Here is an 18,297-nt window from a genome sequence, read left to right on the forward strand (position 1 = left end):
GCCTGCACCCACTACCCCCAAGGAGCCTGCACCCACTACCCCCAAGAAGCCTGAACTCACTACCCCCAAGAAGCCTGAACTCACTACTCCCAAGAAGCCTGAACCCACTACCCCTAAGAAGCCTGCTCCAACTACTCCTGAGACACCTCCTCCAACCACTTCAGAGGTCTCTACTCCAGCTACCACCATGGAGCCTCCCACTAGCACCGAGAGCCCCGATGAATCAACTCCTGAGTTTTCTGTAGAACCCACAACTAAGACTCCTGCATTGACTAACCCTGAAATGCCTACAACAGCTAAAGACAAAACAGAAAAAGACATACGTACTACACCTGAAACTACAACTGCTGCACTTAAGATGACAAAGGAGACAACAGAAAAAACTACCGAATCCAAAATAACAAGTACGAACACACAGGTAACATCTACCACAACTCAAGATACCACACCATTCAAAATTACTACTCTTAGAGCAACTACTCTTGCACCCAAAGTAACTACTACAACAAAAAAGACAATTGCTACAACTGAGATTATGAACACACCTGAACAAACAGCTAACCCAAAAGATACAGCTACTAATTCTAAAGCGACAACTCCTAAACCTCAAAAGCCAAAAGGCACCCAAGAAAACCTCAAAGCACCCAAAAAGCCCACTTCTACCAAAAAGCCCACTTCTACCAAAAAGCCAAAAACAACACCTAGAGTGAGAAAACCGAAGACGACACCAACTCCCCACAAGATGACATCAACAATGCCAGAATTGAACCCTACCACAACAGTGGCAGAAGCCATGATCCAAACCACCACCAGGCCTAACCAAACTCCAGACTCCAGACTAGTTGAAGTAAATCCAAAGAATGAAGGTGCAAATGGTGCTGACGGAGAAACACCTCACATGATTTTCAGGCCCCATGTGTTCACGCCTATAGTTGTTCCAGGCGTGGATTACTTACTGCGAGTACCCAATCAAGGCATTTTCATCAATCCCATGCTTTCAGGTATTAAGAATCAGTTATTTTCATTTTAAAGCTGGTAATGTTAGTTTACATCTATCTGAACCAGAATGCCTTAGTTACCACTCAACTGAGATACGTTACCTGACCTTGTTAACTTGTGAAGTTTTACAGCTTCCCTGTAGATAAGCAGAGGCGTAACCATAGTAAGCTCATTCATTATCTAGAAAATAGAGTAATAATTTAGGGTTAGGAATTTAGCACGTGTCTGTGAGCAGCAGATGGTATATAGAAGGTCAAAAAAATTTAGTTGGGAGTCTATTCTTAGAAGTACAATGCAAAGCCAAAGTTTGTAGTATTATTTTCCAAACTAACCCAATAAGAGGGCAATTAGAACTGAAAGATGCAATTTTACACTCAGTTCATACATCCAATAAATGTCTAGTTTACATGAAGATCAAGGCAACCTGGCCCATTCCCATTCATAAATTATTTCATATAACACTTATCATCTTTAAGTAAAATTATCAAGTATGTAACGATGCAAACACCTCAAACTGTGTCCTTAAAGATCTTAGAAAAGGTAAACAGGAAATAGAATCCTGTGAAAAAACTTGAAAAGAACATGCATACTTTTCTCATTTTGTCCTATTTCTGTTTTGTTAATTTGTTTAGATGAGACCAATATATGCAATGGTAAGCCAGTAGATGGACTGACTACTTTGCGCAATGGGACATTAGTTGCTTTCCGAGGTGAGCTGGGTACACATTTTTCTTCTCATCATTCTGTTTTGGCATTTATGAGAACCAAAGCCATGGAAGAGTGCTAGTTTGGGTTGTTTTCTGGAGGGGAATCCGACTAGTAAACAAACCCCACAGGAGAATCTGAAGGTAATAACAGAAATACTGGATTAAGAAAATTAGACAAAGTAACAAAACAAAACCAAGACCCTAAACTGAAACTACTGAGGTTTTTTCCTACTGTTAAGCTTTAAAAGGCAGTTCAAATATTTTTTTTTGGGGGGGGAGGGTAGTTCAAATTTTAATTTCATATCAAATGAAATGACACCAGCATGTGTACTTGTTGCTTTATTGGAAAATAACATCTCAATTGTGATGTGTTCAAAAGTGTTACACTCTCTGTGGGAGAGTAAGAAGTTATTTCATGTTAATTCTCTGCCGTACACTCTGCTAGTCCAGTCTTAATACATATTTAGATTAAATCTGAAAACAATTTACACTTGTACAGTAGAGGCTAAAGAAATGTTAGTCATTAAATTATAATTCCTTAGTTCTAAAAGAAAGAAATTGAGATCTAGAGAGATAAGTAACTGGAAGTCACAAAGCCAAAAGGCTCATTTTTGAGATGGTCTCCCTCTGTCACCCACACTGGAGTACAGTGGCACAATAACAGCTCAATGCAGACTCAATCTCCTGGGCCCAAGCTATCCTCCTGTCTCAGCCACCTGATTAGCTGGGACTACAGGCATGTGCCACCATGCCTGGCTAATTTTTGTATTTTTTTTTTTTAAGAGACAGGGTTTTGCTATGTTGCCCATGCTGAAACTCCTGGGCCCAAGCTATCCACCTGCCTTGACCTCCCAAAGTGCTAGGATTACAGGTGTGAGCTACTGCACCTGGCCCAACCTATGGGGTCTTTGTAAAGAAACTAGAAAACTAAAATATCTTTAAGGTTGTGCTAAATTTCAGACTTGGGAAATACCTGCTCTCAGAAATGTTCAAATACTACCTTTTGCATCTGACTAAACTTCTAGTCACAAAATAAGTTATGTTTTTCTTTATGAAAACATTTTTTTTTTTCATTTTGGTTTCTTTTGTGTTAGGTTTTAGCATTCAACTTGCAGGCTGATGTCTTTCCTTAAATTTTAGGTCACTATTTCTGGATGCTAAGTCCATTCAGTCCACCATCTCCAGCTCGCAGAATTACTGAAGTTTGGGGTATTCCTTCCCCTATTGATACTGTTTTTACTAGGTGCAACTGTGAAGGAAAAACTTTCTTCTTTAAGGTAACACAAATATCTTCATGAGAGAAATTTAATTATAATTTCTAACTGCATTATTACAATATTAATCACCTTAACCTCCAATATAAATGTCCCCGTTTTTAAATAAACTACTCTGTCATCAAAATGTAATCATAATTCAACGCAATTTGATAACATTAATGGTCAACATTCAACCCATGTACTAGGTTAACATGTTCTATAGTGGAATCTAGAAATGAGTTCCTAATCTTTTTTTTTCCCCAAAGTTGCTAACACCATTTACCCCTTTAAATTCTCAGGATTCTCAGTACTGGCGTTTTACCAATGATATAAAAGATGCAGGGTATCCCAAACCAATTGTAAAAGGATTTAGAGGACTAACTGGACAAATAGTGGCAGCGCTTTCAATAGCTAAATACAAAAACCGGCCTGAATCTGTGTATTTTTTCAAGAGAGGTATGTTACATAACTGAGATCACAAAACTTTCAAAGAATTATACTCAGTATTTTCATTTATTATTGGGTTTATTGTCAAAAGTTATCTTTAATGGGTGGAATCAAATATTTTCAGTGAAAAAAAAATAAAAATTGAGGGTAGTATTCTTATGGCCCTCAATTTTTATTGAGTCTTCTTGACAGGCAAATCACAATTCATTTGAGTTTTCAGGTCACAGATAGAAAGTCATCATTTACTTTCACTTCACAAATGTGTATGTTATCTTTGCTCAGGGACCATGCTAATCACTGCATCATTCTAACTTTAGCATATGTGCTACCAAAGTGAGCTCTTGTCACTTTCAGTTGAAATTAAAAAATATAACTGTGTAATCTGCTGCATTTATTCAGTCAACAAATATTTCAGGGCTTAATAATTATTTTTATAATATTCTTGACTAATAGCCATCATTAACATTGGCATATTATATGAAAAATAAGAACAAAATGGACTGCTTCTTATGCAATGTAAAAGTTCTTTTCCACCTTTTCTGACGGGATTCATATTAATTTTCATTTTCCATGTGATATTCTAATACATAACAGGTGGCAACATTCAGAAGTATATTTATAAACAGGAACCTGTACAGAAGTGCCCTGGAAGAAGGCCTGCTCTAAATTATCCAGTGTACGGAGAAACGACACAGGTTAGGAGACGTCGCCTTGAACGTGCTATTGGACCTTCTCAAACACACACCATCAGAATTCACTATTCACCTGTCAGACTGCCTTATCAAGACAAAGGTAACATTTTTATTGTGTTAAAAAATCTTTAAACATAAAGTAGATGTAATACAGTTTCTTATACAGTAAGGCTTATGAAATATATATACTGATCAAACAGCCCTAATAATTTAGGTTTACTGATGAAAAACTCATCCACTTGCCTTAGTGAATAACAAAGACCAATGCTTTTTTTTCCTTGTGGGTAAGGAAAGCAGTTTATTCAGGTTTGTTAGTTATAACCAATACTATTTATCAAGTATTTCTTAACAAGAACATTATATACCAATCTACAACCCTCAATAGTTGTACATCAGAGGGTAAAATCAGATTAAAACTCAGAACTGTCTGGCTGTTTCCAAGACAGTGCATTGCCTTTTAATCTGGTATTTTGTTTATTAAACTTGTCAGCTACAGATTTCCTTCATAATGAAGTTAAAGTGAGTACACTGTGGAGAGGACTTCCAAATATGGTTACTTCAGCTATAGCACTGCCTAATATCAGAAAACCTGACGGCTATGATTACTATGCCTTTTCTAAAGGTAAGTTATTAACTAATAGCTTCCCAAGGAGGCGGTATCATTTGTGAAAATATGAAGATAAAGTAAATATGCTGGCTGCAATGATGACTGAATGTGAAAAGTTACACTATGATACTTATTCTAATTGCTATGGAAAAGAGCTAAGACTTTTGCTTTCATTTCAATTAAACTGAATGGCATTGCAATTCAATTCTGCTCTAAACTTCATGAGGTTACAATAAAATATCCAATTACTAAACTTGCTACTGATGATAGTATTTTATTTCAGTCATTTGTGGCATTTAACAGATAACCTTGTTGCAAACAAGGTCATACTGATTTGCATCATTACAAAGTCTGTAAGATCAGAAAGAAGTTCCTGAGAAACTAATTTTATTAATTAAATTATATTACTCAGGATGCTCTTCTTTGAAATGCCCAGAAATCTAAGTTATTCCGCCTGTAATTCTATAATATGAATGACATCAGCAGGTATTTTTTTAAAAAAACCCAAGTAAATTATTTTTTCAAATTTGGTTACTATTAAATGCTCACTTAATTAAGGAGAGTTGAACCTGATTTTACAAAAAGATGGTGAAAGGTCAATCTTTTGAAACGTCAAAAAAGCTGAAAGGTTGAAAAGTCAAGGAAATTATTTTTCTTTTTGTTAGAAAGTTCAAATTAATGAGTAAAAACATCTCTATTCAAATGATAAATACTGTCAGAGCGTTAACAGTCAACACAGTTATTTTTTAGTTTGGGCACTGTTTTCAACTAAAAAAATGTTTTCTTTTCAATTTAGATCAATACTATAACATGGATGTGCCTAGTAGAACAGCAAGAGCAATAACTACTCGTTCTGGGCAGACGCTATCCAAAGTTTGGTACAACTGTCCTTAGACTGATGAGACAAGGAGGAGTCAACTAATGAAGAAAAGAATAATAAATTTTGACACTGAAAAACATTTTATTAATAAAGAATATTGAGACAAGTATACCAATTTAAATATAAAAATGTTTTTAAACTTGACAATCATTACACTAACAGATTTGACAATCTTATTCACAGTTGTTATTGTTTACAGACCATTTAATTAATATTTCCTCTATTTATTCCTCCTCTCCCTCCCATTGCATGGCTCACACCTGTAAAAGAAAAAAAAAAAAATAGAATCAAATTGAATACATCTTTTAAGAATTCAAACCTAGTGTATTCACTTACTCTAGTTCATTATAAAGAATATGTAGGCATTGTGGATATAAAACTATTGGGTATTCCACAACTTCAAAGGAAATTATTACAAGCAGATTAATATTTTTGTGACATGTGGACAATTTTAACAGTTACACTGGAAAACATGGACATACTAAAATTTTACATTTTTACTAGCTAAAACATAATCACAAAGCTTTATCCTGTTATATAAAAAAATTTAACAATATAATGACAATAGGTAGAGATACAACAAATGAATATAACGCTGTAACACTTTATATTTTCCAAATCTTAATTTGGAAGGATATGTAAAATCTTAATTTGGAAGGATATATTTAAAATATAATTTTATAATTTACAAATTAATTCTATAATTTTGGAAGGATATTAAAATCTTAATTTGGAAGGACATGTATAAAATATAACACTTTATATTTTCCAAATCTTAACATCTAAGGAAGAAATCAATATAAAATATAAGCATATACTTATTATATACCTAAGGTATACAAATCTGTCTACATGAAGTTTACAGATGGGTAAATTATCACTTACTCAACATGTTATTTAATAAAACCTTGGAACATAAAAAAAAAAGTAAATTGGAGGCTTAAGGATTAGAAAACTTGTTCCATTTATTACACTCCCACATTCTATCATGTAATCCAATTATGTTAGAAATTCACCTCTCTGTCTGTTAAACTGACGACCACGGACACCTTGTCTCAATGTTGTCTGAAGTCTTACTCGTCTGAAAGGCTTTGGTTGACTACTACTAGTATCTACAAAAAACAGTAAGATGAAAGAAAAGGAAGTGAAAAATGAGAAAGCATTTATAATGATGCAAACTAATTACTAAATGAATGCATGAATAAGATGCAGACTTGTCCATTTGCTTTCAATATTTCTTTCTTTTTTTAAACAACGAGGAACATTTAACAAACCAAAATGGCTCAACAACAACAACAATAAAAGCAGCACTCTGGGAGGCTAAGATGGGAGGATCACTTGAGCTCAGAAGTCGGAGACAAGCCTGGGCAACACAGCGTGACCCTATTTTTACAAAATCATAAAGCAATTAGCTGGGCATGGCAAAACATGCTTACAGTCCCAGTTAGGAGGCTGAGGCTAGAGGATCACTTGAGCCCAGGTGAGGTTGAGGCTGCAGTGAGCCATGATCAAGCCACTGTACTCCAGTCTGAGAAACAGGCAAGATACTGCCTCAGAAAAAAACAGAAGCACTTGACTGTTTTCATTTCTTCACTTATATTAATAAATATTTACTTCTTCACTCCTCGTGTATCAAGCATAGTGCCAGGTGCTGAGAAATACAATAGAAAACAAAATATCAAGTCCCTCAGCAATAGCCTACAATAGAACACAAATTATATCTGATTCTTCTTTTTCAGACACCCCGAATGCAACCATTAGCAAATCCTGAATGCTCAAATTTAAATATATATCCCAAATCTGACTACTTCTCACAACCCCAACTCTACCATTCACCTAAGCCACCACTATCTTTTCCTGAATTACTCCAATAGCCTCCAAAGTTTGTCCTTGTTTCTGCCCACTATTCATTTCCAATCCCTTCTGTACATAGCAGCCAAACTGATCAGATAATGTCAGGTCATTATTTGCGTGAAGCCTTCCAATAGCTCCCGGTATCCATGAGAGAGCCAAGGCAATTACAATGATGTGTTTGATCTATCCTCTCCCGCCCCTAACATATCTCCTGCTAGTCTCTGTTCTCATTCACTCTGCTCCAGGCACAGGGCCTCCTTGTTGACCCTGAACACAAGCAGACACCTGCTGCTTTATAGACTTGACATCTATTAATATTTTCTTCGATCCAGTATGCTATTTATTAAATAACTGCCCAGCTTTGATCCCTTTCTTCTTTTAGGTCGTTACTTAAATGTCACCTTCTCTTAGTGATGCTTACTATGAAACTGCCTGCTACGTTATCAAGTATTTGTTGACCAAATGAATAACTACTTGGAAGTACATTTTACATTATCAAATAAATTTAAAGACATCTTAATTTCATCTTATACTTTCAAAGGGACCAACAACCGTATTTTCTCATGAAAGTTCTGATAAGATATAGTAAGTGCCAATTTTCTTGAGGGAAGCCAATTTTTATGGGACATCAAAATATAACTGGGGGCACAAAAGCTCAGTAATTATTAATATGATAGTTATAAATTTTTGAGCCTTACTGCCTATGAAATGGTTCTATAATTTACATACATTATTTTAAATCCTGATTGCAAGATTAGTTATGAGTATCTATATTACATAAATGTACAGAAATTTAAAGTTACCAGATATGAAAAGGTAGATATTAGATCTGAACTTAGGGAGGCTAGCCAACAGGTTGATGTGTCACATCAAAGCAGCTGAGAGGCAGGGGAAGAGATCTTGGGATAGCAAAGTTCTGTGATTTTAAAAAAGTAATAAATAACTGAGCAGGTGTGCCATAAAATCTGAAGGTTCTAGGGCAGAGTTTGAGAATTACCACTGTAAACCATTCAAAATTAAAATAATCAGAGTGAATGACCAACTACTGTAAATCCTTAATAATAAACATAATTCTCTGTCTAAAAATCTGAGATAGATAAGCTAGCACATTGTATTGTTTAAGAGTGGAGTCTCTGGAGCCAGACTTCTTCAGTGTAATTGTTGCTTGTCCGTTACTTATTAGCTATTTCATTTTGAAGAGGTTATTCACCCTTTCTGTGCCTGAGCCTCCACATCTATAGAATGTGGATGAATATCTATCACATTGAGTTGTGAAAATCAAATGAGTATATATAGGTAAAGGGCTCAGAACACTGCCTGATACACAGTAAGTGTTCAGTAAATGCTGTCATTCTAAAAAAAACTTTTATTACAGGAATAATACATCTTTTTTAAAAATTAACTTCGAAAATTTGAAAAGCCAAACTCTGAAACTGTTTACCTCAGTAAATTTTAAACAATTTTTTTAAGCAACAGAACTCCTACACCTCAACTCTCCACATCAAATCTCATGTAGAACCTCAGTATGCAGAATAAATAAAAATGGAGCTGCTGTGGTTCAAACAGAGGCAAGGGGCCTGGCACACCCTAGCACTACTTAGCTTCCCTCCCAGTGTACCCATCAACTACAACCCCCATAGCACCTCTAAAAGACCCAAGAGCTCTACAGAACATCTGTCGACAACCATTGTTCTAGATGAAACATGAGTAAGCTATTCTTTTGGGATGGATCCACCATGTCCATATTTCTTATTATCGATGCCAGAATACTCTTAGAATAATGATTTCAATATAAACCAAATTCACTTTAATAATAAAATTTCTCTTTTAAATAAAGCATTTTAAAATAAAGGAAACAAGGATTATTAATTTGTTACTAATAAAGCAGTATTTTCACAAACAAGTTTGATGTATAAAAGTTGTATTGTAGTCAAGTGCAGGGACCCACCTACAGATGAGCTGGAAGGAGGATCCTGGCTGGTAGAGGGGAGATCTGACTCATCAGATGCTTGAACCGGCTCTTCTTCCTGTTGGCTATCAATTTCTAGGCCTGCTTCTGAACTAATACTAAGGAAAAGAAAAATTAATTAGAAAATATAAAACTGATTCTAGAGCCTATCCTATTTCTACTCTTTCAAATCTATTTCATCACTTAAGTAATCCAGAGCTTCCTTAAAAGAAAAAAATTACAGACTGATTTGGTAACCATATATATTTTTCATAGGAGCAGAGGAGAAAACAGTTTAAGCAGTTGTTTTTTCCTCACTCCTTTTCTCACTATGACATGTTCCAATTTTAGTTTATGATTTTCCTCTTTTTATGTTTTCTTTTTCCTTTTGACAAGGACGTTCACATTCTTGACACTCATAAGAAAATATATGGTCCAGATTTTGATAAATCTCAAAACATTTTAGGAAAGCATGGTATTAAAAAGTTCACAAGTCACACTATTTTTTTTTTTTGATTTTTTATTTCATTTTATTTTTATTAAGCACTACATAACACACTGCATGCTACATAATATACTGTATAATCGTCTAGCAGGGGTAGATGACCATAACTGAGTTATTTTTTCATCAATCAGGAAAATGCTTCTATAATCAATGTTCTCCAAACCCTTTGACTTATAGTAAAGATCAACTCCAGAGATGCGCCTATCTCTATAGTATATTAGTAACTAAACCACGGGCTCTAGCCCAGATGACATAGGCAGTAGGTATATAAAATTCCTGGCTCAGTGGCTACAACTCCATCTTTCTCTCTTCCTTTCAAGACACAAATGAGGGGGATGGTACAAGAATAACATGAATCTGCTCCAGTTTAAGTTATTTGCAAACTTAATTAACTGACAATTCATCTGAGTATCTCCCAGGACTGAGCCGAAACTGAATACTGTTGGTGAAGTATACACAGTATGGGCTGAAGTCAGGGCTTCCAATCCATTCTGAGCTGCTTCCCAAGTAGTGCAGCTTAAGCAAGTTATTTTAACATGCTATCAGCCTCAGCTTTCTTATTTGCATAATAGAGACAATGCTTAACAGGGATACTCTATAGGTTAGAAATGACATTTGTAAAGTGACTTACATATGTGGTACAGAATTAATGTCAGCTAGAAAGGGTCTGTAACCTCTCAAAATTAAGCAGCACTGTGTTAAAGAATAACAAAAGAATCACAACAGACCTGCTTTTGTCATCATATACAAGAGTTGGCCTATAATTACTCTAAAAAAAGTCGCTAAATAAAATAAATCCTTGAGTTCTATTAAGAAATCTGGGTTCTACTTCTTAGCTATGCTTCTGATTATGAGGTAGTCCAACCTTTTCATTTTATTAAAAATTAGACTTGGCACAGTGGCTCATGCCTGTAATCCCAAATGTTGGGAGTCTGACGTGGGAGGATCACTTGAGGCCAGGAGTTCGAGGTTGCAGTGAGCTGTGACTGCACCACTGTACTCCAGCCTGGGTGACAAGCAAGTCCCCATCTGTTAAAAAAAAATAGGTTCCATTTTGAAAATCATCTTTTCTAAGGTCACCATCCAATGGTTCTTTCCATTAAATCACTCCATTACCTTTGGCTTCTAAATTATAATAATAATAACAAATCCGAAGAACTTGTCATGAAACATTTCTTTTGTTGAGTTTTCTTTACAACTGATGCATTAAACACGTAGTCATGGCTTGTAAGCTACTAGAATGTCTCTAATTTTTATGAAGCCTATATTTCATAAATAAGTGAGGATCACTTGAGAGTCTACTGCTAAATGGAAAGTGAGTCATTTCCTGACATTCCTAATTTTCAGAGAAAGACTTCTTAGGAAAAAGCCCAAACAGCTATGTTAATGGAATAGTAATAGTACTTTCAAAGAAATAATTTGATCTAGAATACATAAGGCAATTTTCAAGGAGATAATGGTTTTTAACAGTATTTGTCTTCCATAATAATCTCCAAGATCTAAAATATATTGCTACAAGCAAAATAGTTTTTCAAAATATATGGTTTGGCTTATTTTTTTGTAAGATGCTATTGCTTAGCAGATTTTTTTTTTTGGCTAAAGGAAAACAAATGTAAAAGTCTGCTGAAAAAAGCAAAAACTACAAAATACACTTTTACCCTTCAGATTCTGCCTCCACAAATACTTCATCTCCATCATCACCTGCTGCTGTTTCATTTGTTGTAGATAAAGTGCCAGTGGATGTGGTCACCATCGGAACAGACTGAGAGGCATGCTCCGAAGCATCTGAGGTGGTACTCTCAGTAAATACAGTCACTTTAAAAAGAAAAGGCAAGAAAAGAAACAGAACTTTAAAACTTTGTGGTTTATCAAATTTGTAGCCAGAAGATATTTCATAGGGTTTCATTTTACCAATAAAACACAGAACCTACTCTCTGCCTTTGAACCCTACCTGGGGCTGCTACTTGCAGTGGAGTAGTGGGAACGCTTCGGCCACCTGACTCTTCTTCATGAGCTAGGAACAGTGGTGTTTCGTACATTCCTAAACCTAAAGACAATTCTGAGTATTAACGAATGACTAAAAAAAACGTAAAACTGTCAGCAAGAAGCCAGGGATCTGAAAGAAAAATATTATTGGAGACACACAACTTTGCTAAAGCCCACAATTTAACTATTCCATCAAGCAAAAATCCATCTCTCAAACTTTTATTTTTTATTTTAGAGACAAGGTCTTCTTCTGTCACCCACGCTAGTGTGCAGTGACACTACCATAGCTCACTGTAGCATCCAACTCCTGGGCTCAAGTGATCCTCCCACCTCAGCCTCCCAAGGAGCTAGGACTACCAACACAGGTCACCATGCCCAACTAATTATTTTTCATTTTTGTAGAAACAGGGGTCGGTCTTGCTATGTTGTCCAGGCTGCACTTGAACTCCTGGCCTCAAGTGATCCTCTGCCTTGGCCTTCCGAAGTTCCGGGATTACAGGTGTGAGCCACTGCACTGGGCTTCAAAATGTTAAATACAATTTAAAGGCATCCTTTAAACTCTCTAACGCTAATTAAAGTGCCCTTAAAACATTTTAGAGTTTCATACAAGCGAATTTTATTGAGTATCCAACTATGAACTACTAGGTATTATGTTGTTTTCTATTCCTTACCAAAATAGCAAGGTATTATTGATCATCCCTCTTTTTGCTAACGAAACTGCAGATCAAGAAATTTAATTACTTTGCAGTCTCCTCAAGGTTACACAGCTTAGTAAGTGTTGGCATTCCAATTTAAGCCTAGATCTGATGCCTAAGTCTAGGAAATTTTACTAACATACAGTCACAAAATCACATAACATTTTAAACTTATAAAGTCAACTTACAATTTCATCTAAGTAGAGGCCTTCGGTGTTATAGCTAATATCCTAAACAAGCCAATGTTACCTTATAGGACTTTTACGAGGGCTAGAGATTGAGATTATTATAAAACACTATAGTATGCATTCTCTATTCATTTACAAAGTGCCAGACAGCTCCCCAGAAATAGAGAGGGCAATACAAATTCCAACTGAGGATTAAAAGTTAATCAATTCCACAAATAGCATAATTCACATATAGAAAACTAGCTAATTCTACTACTTAATGTAGTAGTCATTTTTCTCCACATATTTTGACCTTTTTTGTTTTATTAAGTAATGTGAATACGAAAAACACAACTAGTCTTGTATATTTAATTAGGAATGTTGTAAGTGTCAAGCTGTAAACAGAAAACATGCTGCATTCCTTCCAACAACTTTAAAATGGCTAGTAATACCTGCATTTACTGATTCAACACATATTCCTGAATACTTATGACATGTATGACATTACACTAGGAGCCAGAAGAGATAAAAGCTAATCCTTATGCTTAAAGAAGCATTAGAACTTTATCGGAAAAAAAAGATGTAAGGCAGTGCTTAATAAGTATATTATAGCTTTTTAAAAATAAATTAGCAAACAGATTACTTAAATATCAATTTTTTAATATTTATTTTTGCCCCCCCCAACCCACTTATATCACATTGCAATAGCTTATTACCAAATACATACAAATTTGGGAGATCTAAAGGTTTAACTATTTACCTCCTTGAGAAGCAAGCTGGCCAAGATCAGAGTGACTAGAACTTGTTTGTGGCATATCTTCAGGTGGCCCAAACCGGAATCTAGGGACACCAGCAACCTGTGGGGAACTAAATGGACAATAACTAATTTAAGATGAAATTTAAAGGTAACCTGTTTAAACCACAATGGTGGAAAGAATATAGGAAGAAGGAATAATTAACATCAACAAACTGGGAAGGAAACAGACTGAAAATAAAGTCTATTTGTTTTGAAAGGTTTCTTACTCATAAAAACCCTTTTATAGCATCAGCTGTCAATGAGTTTAGTAATAATAAGAATAACCTGTGATTTATATATAAATAACTTTCAGCTCTCCTGAACTATGCCTCACATTTCTTGAATGTCTCAGATATCCTCACATAGATATATTAAAAGCAACACAAACTCAATATGAGACGTAACAAAAAGAGTTAGAATGAAGTCACAAGACAAAGTTTTATCTTAGATTTTTCTAAATCAAGTCACCACTCTAGCTTATTAGGAGTTCACTAGCTAGCTTCCAAGGTTTAGGAAAATTCTAAAATTAGATAGCTAAAAACTTGCTTTCTCCCTTATCAATACCCTATCATTTACCTTTCTGCCTATAATTCAGGACATAAAACTCAGCATTATTTTTTCCTCTGCCTACTCCTCCTTATCCTATCTTTCCTTAGCTAGTGAGCTATTAATGTCTTTAGGAAACATGGAGTTCAGGAAGTGCGACTGCTAGAAGCACAGGAATAGTGACATTCGCTTGAGTGAAATTGCTGTTGATTGCTGGTATTCAGAATTCTGCGTATTTATTGGAATGAGTCTGTTCCCGAATGCTGACTTTCAGAGGGAAGGAGCTGAAACTGATTGGTTGGCTTGCAAAAATGTGTTAGCCAAGGTAAATTGTGGCTAACTGAGCAAGTTTAAAACTCATTCTAACTGCCATGTTACCATATCTACAGAACAATCAACCTTTCCCCAAGTTTGTAGAAAGTTTAGAATTCTGATCTTCAAATACATCCTGTTACGCAACTACTACCTTAGCCACAAATAAATGTGTATACTTTCACATGCAAAGCCTTTCAGTCCTTTAAGAGGCATGGTACAGCACAACACTTAACATAGGTTCTACAGCCAGACTAACTGGTTTGAAACTAAAAACTGCTACTTTGTTGCTGTCTGACCTCTGGCAAATTAGTTAACATGTCTATGCTTCAGTATACTTATATGTAAGATGAAAACATTAATAGTGTCTATACTCCTAAGTTATGAGTATTACATAAATTAATGAATGAAAATGTTCAATAAATGCTATTCTTCCCCAAGACTGAATTCAATATCATCCCCATTAAATCATCTCATATTCTTTTTCCTTAATTGTTGAAATAAATTACTTCTTCATTTGTATTAACAAAGCCTATTGCTTAACAGTAGTTAGGTTTCAAACACAGGCATTCTGACTCTAGAGGCCATGTTCCTAACCATTCTTACATTGTCTTTAAATTCAAAATTCTTGGTAGAAGTAACTGTATTTCATTCACCTCTGTATAATTTTCCCTAATAATACATCCTCAACTGACCTACCCCAACAGAGAAAGACTAGAAGTTTGATTAGCTACAAAATATGTTTCTGTTTCATTAACTTACTGAATTGCTTCAGCAAATCCATCAGTACGATGTGGCACCACAAGAGTTGGAGTACTTGGAACTGTTCTGTCTTCATCATCAAAAAAATGCTGTTGCTAAAACAAAGAGAGAAAACAGAATTAACAGGCAAAACACCATACACGTGGACTATATAAATATTTGCTGAAGAAATGAATTACTTTTACATAATGGGTAAGTACTTACCATACCACCTATTCCTGGAGTCAGCTGAAGCCCACGTCCTACAGACTGCCTTCGGGTCATCTGAATTCTCTGCATGTCAAGAAAAAGAAATTGCATTTGTTTTAAGAAACATCAAATATCAAAAAATACACTTATTATGCTGTCAACAAAACAGTCAGCAGATATGTTATTAGGACATTTTCTCAGGAAAACCTGCCAAGAAATCACTTTTAATCAACGACAAATATTATACAGTCTATAATATTAACCAATAAAAAACATTCTCTTAACCAACAGATCAGTTATTAACCAATACTTAAAGCCAATTTATGATATCATCTTGTATATAAACAAATTTAATTCCTATTTCCTTAGTTAAAAGTGTTGGCAAGTACTCTTTTGGAGTTCAAACAGCAGTATTATCTTATAAACTGTTTTCCAGTTAAGACAATACTAAACGAATAGATTGGATATATTTTGCAGCTTCTATAAATGATCCTTTAAGACTTTATTTTTTCCCATCATGAAGTTATTTTCACTAGTGGTACTTTAGCAGGCTCTATGCTTGACAGTGTTTACATGTACTATGTCGTAGGGTAAAACTTAAGCAAGATTAATAGAATGTTTGTACTTTTCCTACTCCTTTTGCAAGTGGTTCTGATTAACAGATGCCCAAACCTACTACCTTATAAATGTAAGGGTTCATACATACCTTCATTAAATTTAAAAGTTAAAATATGTGATTATCAAAAAAAGACAGAAAAAATATTCTTCTGTTAAGTACAACAGAAATTCCGTTATCGTTTACAAATGCATGCAATGTACAGAACAAAACTTTCAGATAGTGGTGAGCTGCTAAAATGTACTTTAATTAAAATCCCCCCAAATTTTTCTTTTTTCACTTGAGAAATAACAGAATTTTATTTGCTATAACTATAATCATTTCAATAGATGCACAACTTTTAGTAAACCTTGCCTTTCTTAATATCACTCAGAGATTAGTTTCAGTTCAAAGAATTTTATAAAAATGTGCAAAGATACCAAAAAGTTCATGGGGTTTCTAATTTAAAAAACCAAGAGAGAAATACATAACGGAAAGGGAGAAAAGCAGTGATTTTTTTCCAAGTTCATTTTTCATAATGACCAGTAGTTTCAGTACCTGAACTGGTGGTCCCAACTCCTGAGGTGGAGCATGAATGGTCAGTCTTGGGGGAAGCGGATGTGGTGGGCGCCTTGGTGATTGAGGTGCTCGAGGGGCCTGTCTTTCAGAGGCTGAGGATGGCTGTTGTTCTCTAGAAACCTCCTGAGTAAAAGAAGATTCTGCAGCACCTGTATTTCCTTCACCTATAGGAAAAGAGAAGCTTACTTTTGAACTACTAAATTTACCACAAAAATACCTGGACAATCCCTATTAGTATAAATCTTGCCAACAGGAATGTTCACCACACTAATACTTTCAGAAGTAAAGTAGTGAGGTGTGATGGAAACAAATGTGGGCTTTATACCCAGAGATAATGGGATCTGCACTTAGCAGCTGTGTGGCCTTGGGTAAGCAACTCTCTTAACCTCTTTGAGTCCATTTTTTGGTTAACAGAGCAAAGGTAACCTCCAAGTATGGTTTTTCTAAAATGATTTTTCTAAAGATTTCAGATAATGAACATAAAGCTCTTAGCCCAACACATGATAAAGTAAACATTTAATAATAAAGTAAAATTAAAATTTAATAAATTTGGATTATATAATTTTTAATAAAGTAGGCAAATTAAAGGTTAGACCACTAGAGAATCAGTATAACAATCAAATATGATAAAGACAAAAGAAAAGCCTTACAACTATATTTTAATCTTTTGATTTTCCCGAATATTGAATTTTAACAGTCTCTCAATTGTCTGCATATTCTTCTACATACAGCACAGCAACAAAAGAAGCTGTCTTCCACTACGAAAAGTTGAACAGGATGTCACAGAATTTCAGAGATTCAGATCCTTGTTCTAATACTTAGAGCTTTTAGTAGCTATGTGGCCTCAAGTTATTTTACTTCTGTCATTCAGATTCTTCATTGGTACCTAAACCTTATTAAGTTCACCGTAAGAATTAAATAATTCAATACAAGTTAAGTCGTTTGAAATGTATTCATATCTATCCATTAATTTTATTCAGGGCACTAAGCCTATTTTTGCTTGGTTGCAAAAATGAAAATTAAAAAATAGGAAAGAAAGAAGGAAGGATGGACAGGCGGACAGAAGGAAGGAGAAAGAAGAAGAGAGAGATCCTCACAAATAATCAGTGAGCATCTATTACGTATCTTATATCTGGGAAAAATGGTCATTAATACTTGCTCTCAAAAAATGTTTAGTGATAGTACCTAGAGTGGCAAAAATTCCTCCCTCTATATTTCAACTATGTGATACACAAAAATGTTTCTTAATCTACAAATTGTTTGTAAAATGTAAATTGTTGTCCAAAGTATATCAATTTCTCATCTCCCTTTAAAAGTAAGCATAGTATTACTTATTATATGGCTTAACATTCATTAATATATTTTTCTCTTACAAAATTTAAAAGTTTAAATTTTTGTCTACTCTTGCTTTATATTAGTTCAAATGAGAATATACCTTGCCCTTTTAAATACTCAGGCCTCTACAGAAACCCAGACACAATATTTCCCATTAGTCTAAACATCTGAGGTTTTACTATGTCAACACTAATGATTTTGGCTTAGTATTAGTTGTTAATTATTATCTATTATCCAGATAACCACAAATTCTTTAATACACATTTCAAAATAAAATTATTTGCAATAAGTTCCATAGTCTTTTAATGCCCACAAGTTTTTAATGGACCTGCAGGACTCATCAATTCCAAGATTTAACAAAATATATGCTGTATTGCTCCAGATCTTTTACTCACTGGAAAAACAGATGACACTGCAAAGTTCCAATAGCCCCAAATCGA

The 18,297-nt window shown here is 34.8% G+C and overlaps 2 protein-coding genes and 1 non-coding gene across 4 annotated transcripts in view; 1 reads left to right on the forward strand and 2 right to left on the reverse strand.

Annotated features, from left to right (window-relative positions):
* Window positions 1–6,098, forward strand: part of PRG4 (proteoglycan 4) — a 17,705-nt gene extending 11,607 nt beyond the window's left edge. Inside the window, exons 8-14 of one of the 2 annotated variants that reach the window (XM_037737082.1) lie at window positions 1–1,001; window positions 1,632–1,709; window positions 2,847–2,983; window positions 3,262–3,418; window positions 4,004–4,201; window positions 4,592–4,723; window positions 5,505–6,098. The exon at window positions 1–1,001 is cut by the window's left edge and continues 12 nt beyond it. In XM_037737082.1, the coding sequence (XP_037593010.1) occupies window positions 1–1,001; window positions 1,632–1,709; window positions 2,847–2,983; window positions 3,262–3,418; window positions 4,004–4,201; window positions 4,592–4,723; window positions 5,505–5,602 (1,801 nt within the window). In that variant the 3' untranslated portion in view covers window positions 5,603–6,098. The remainder of the gene's footprint in view (window positions 1,002–1,631; window positions 1,710–2,846; window positions 2,984–3,261; window positions 3,419–4,003; window positions 4,202–4,591; window positions 4,724–5,504) is intronic. The other variant, XM_037737081.1, reaches the window with a different exon arrangement.
* Window positions 3,647–3,750, reverse strand: LOC119470546. The gene has a single exon (XR_005199455.1). It is a non-coding gene; the product is annotated as a U6 spliceosomal RNA (small nuclear RNA).
* Window positions 4,192–18,297, reverse strand: part of TPR (translocated promoter region, nuclear basket protein) — a 61,373-nt gene continuing 47,267 nt past the window's right edge. The window contains exons 44-52 of the mRNA XM_017524533.2: window positions 16,502–16,686; window positions 15,364–15,432; window positions 15,160–15,254; window positions 13,504–13,610; window positions 11,847–11,942; window positions 11,554–11,710; window positions 9,391–9,509; window positions 6,605–6,700; window positions 4,192–5,848 (exon numbers count right to left, since the gene is read on the reverse strand). Coding sequence (XP_017380022.1) covers window positions 5,793–5,848; window positions 6,605–6,700; window positions 9,391–9,509; window positions 11,554–11,710; window positions 11,847–11,942; window positions 13,504–13,610; window positions 15,160–15,254; window positions 15,364–15,432; window positions 16,502–16,686 — 980 coding nt within the window. The 3' untranslated portion in view covers window positions 4,192–5,792. The remainder of the gene's footprint in view (window positions 5,849–6,604; window positions 6,701–9,390; window positions 9,510–11,553; window positions 11,711–11,846; window positions 11,943–13,503; window positions 13,611–15,159; window positions 15,255–15,363; window positions 15,433–16,501; window positions 16,687–18,297) is intronic.

Source organism: Cebus imitator, unplaced genomic scaffold (genome assembly GCF_001604975.1).
Source record: "Cebus imitator isolate Cc_AM_T3 unplaced genomic scaffold, Cebus_imitator-1.0 Scaffold33, whole genome shotgun sequence".
NCBI lineage: Eukaryota > Metazoa > Chordata > Mammalia > Primates > Cebidae > Cebus > Cebus imitator.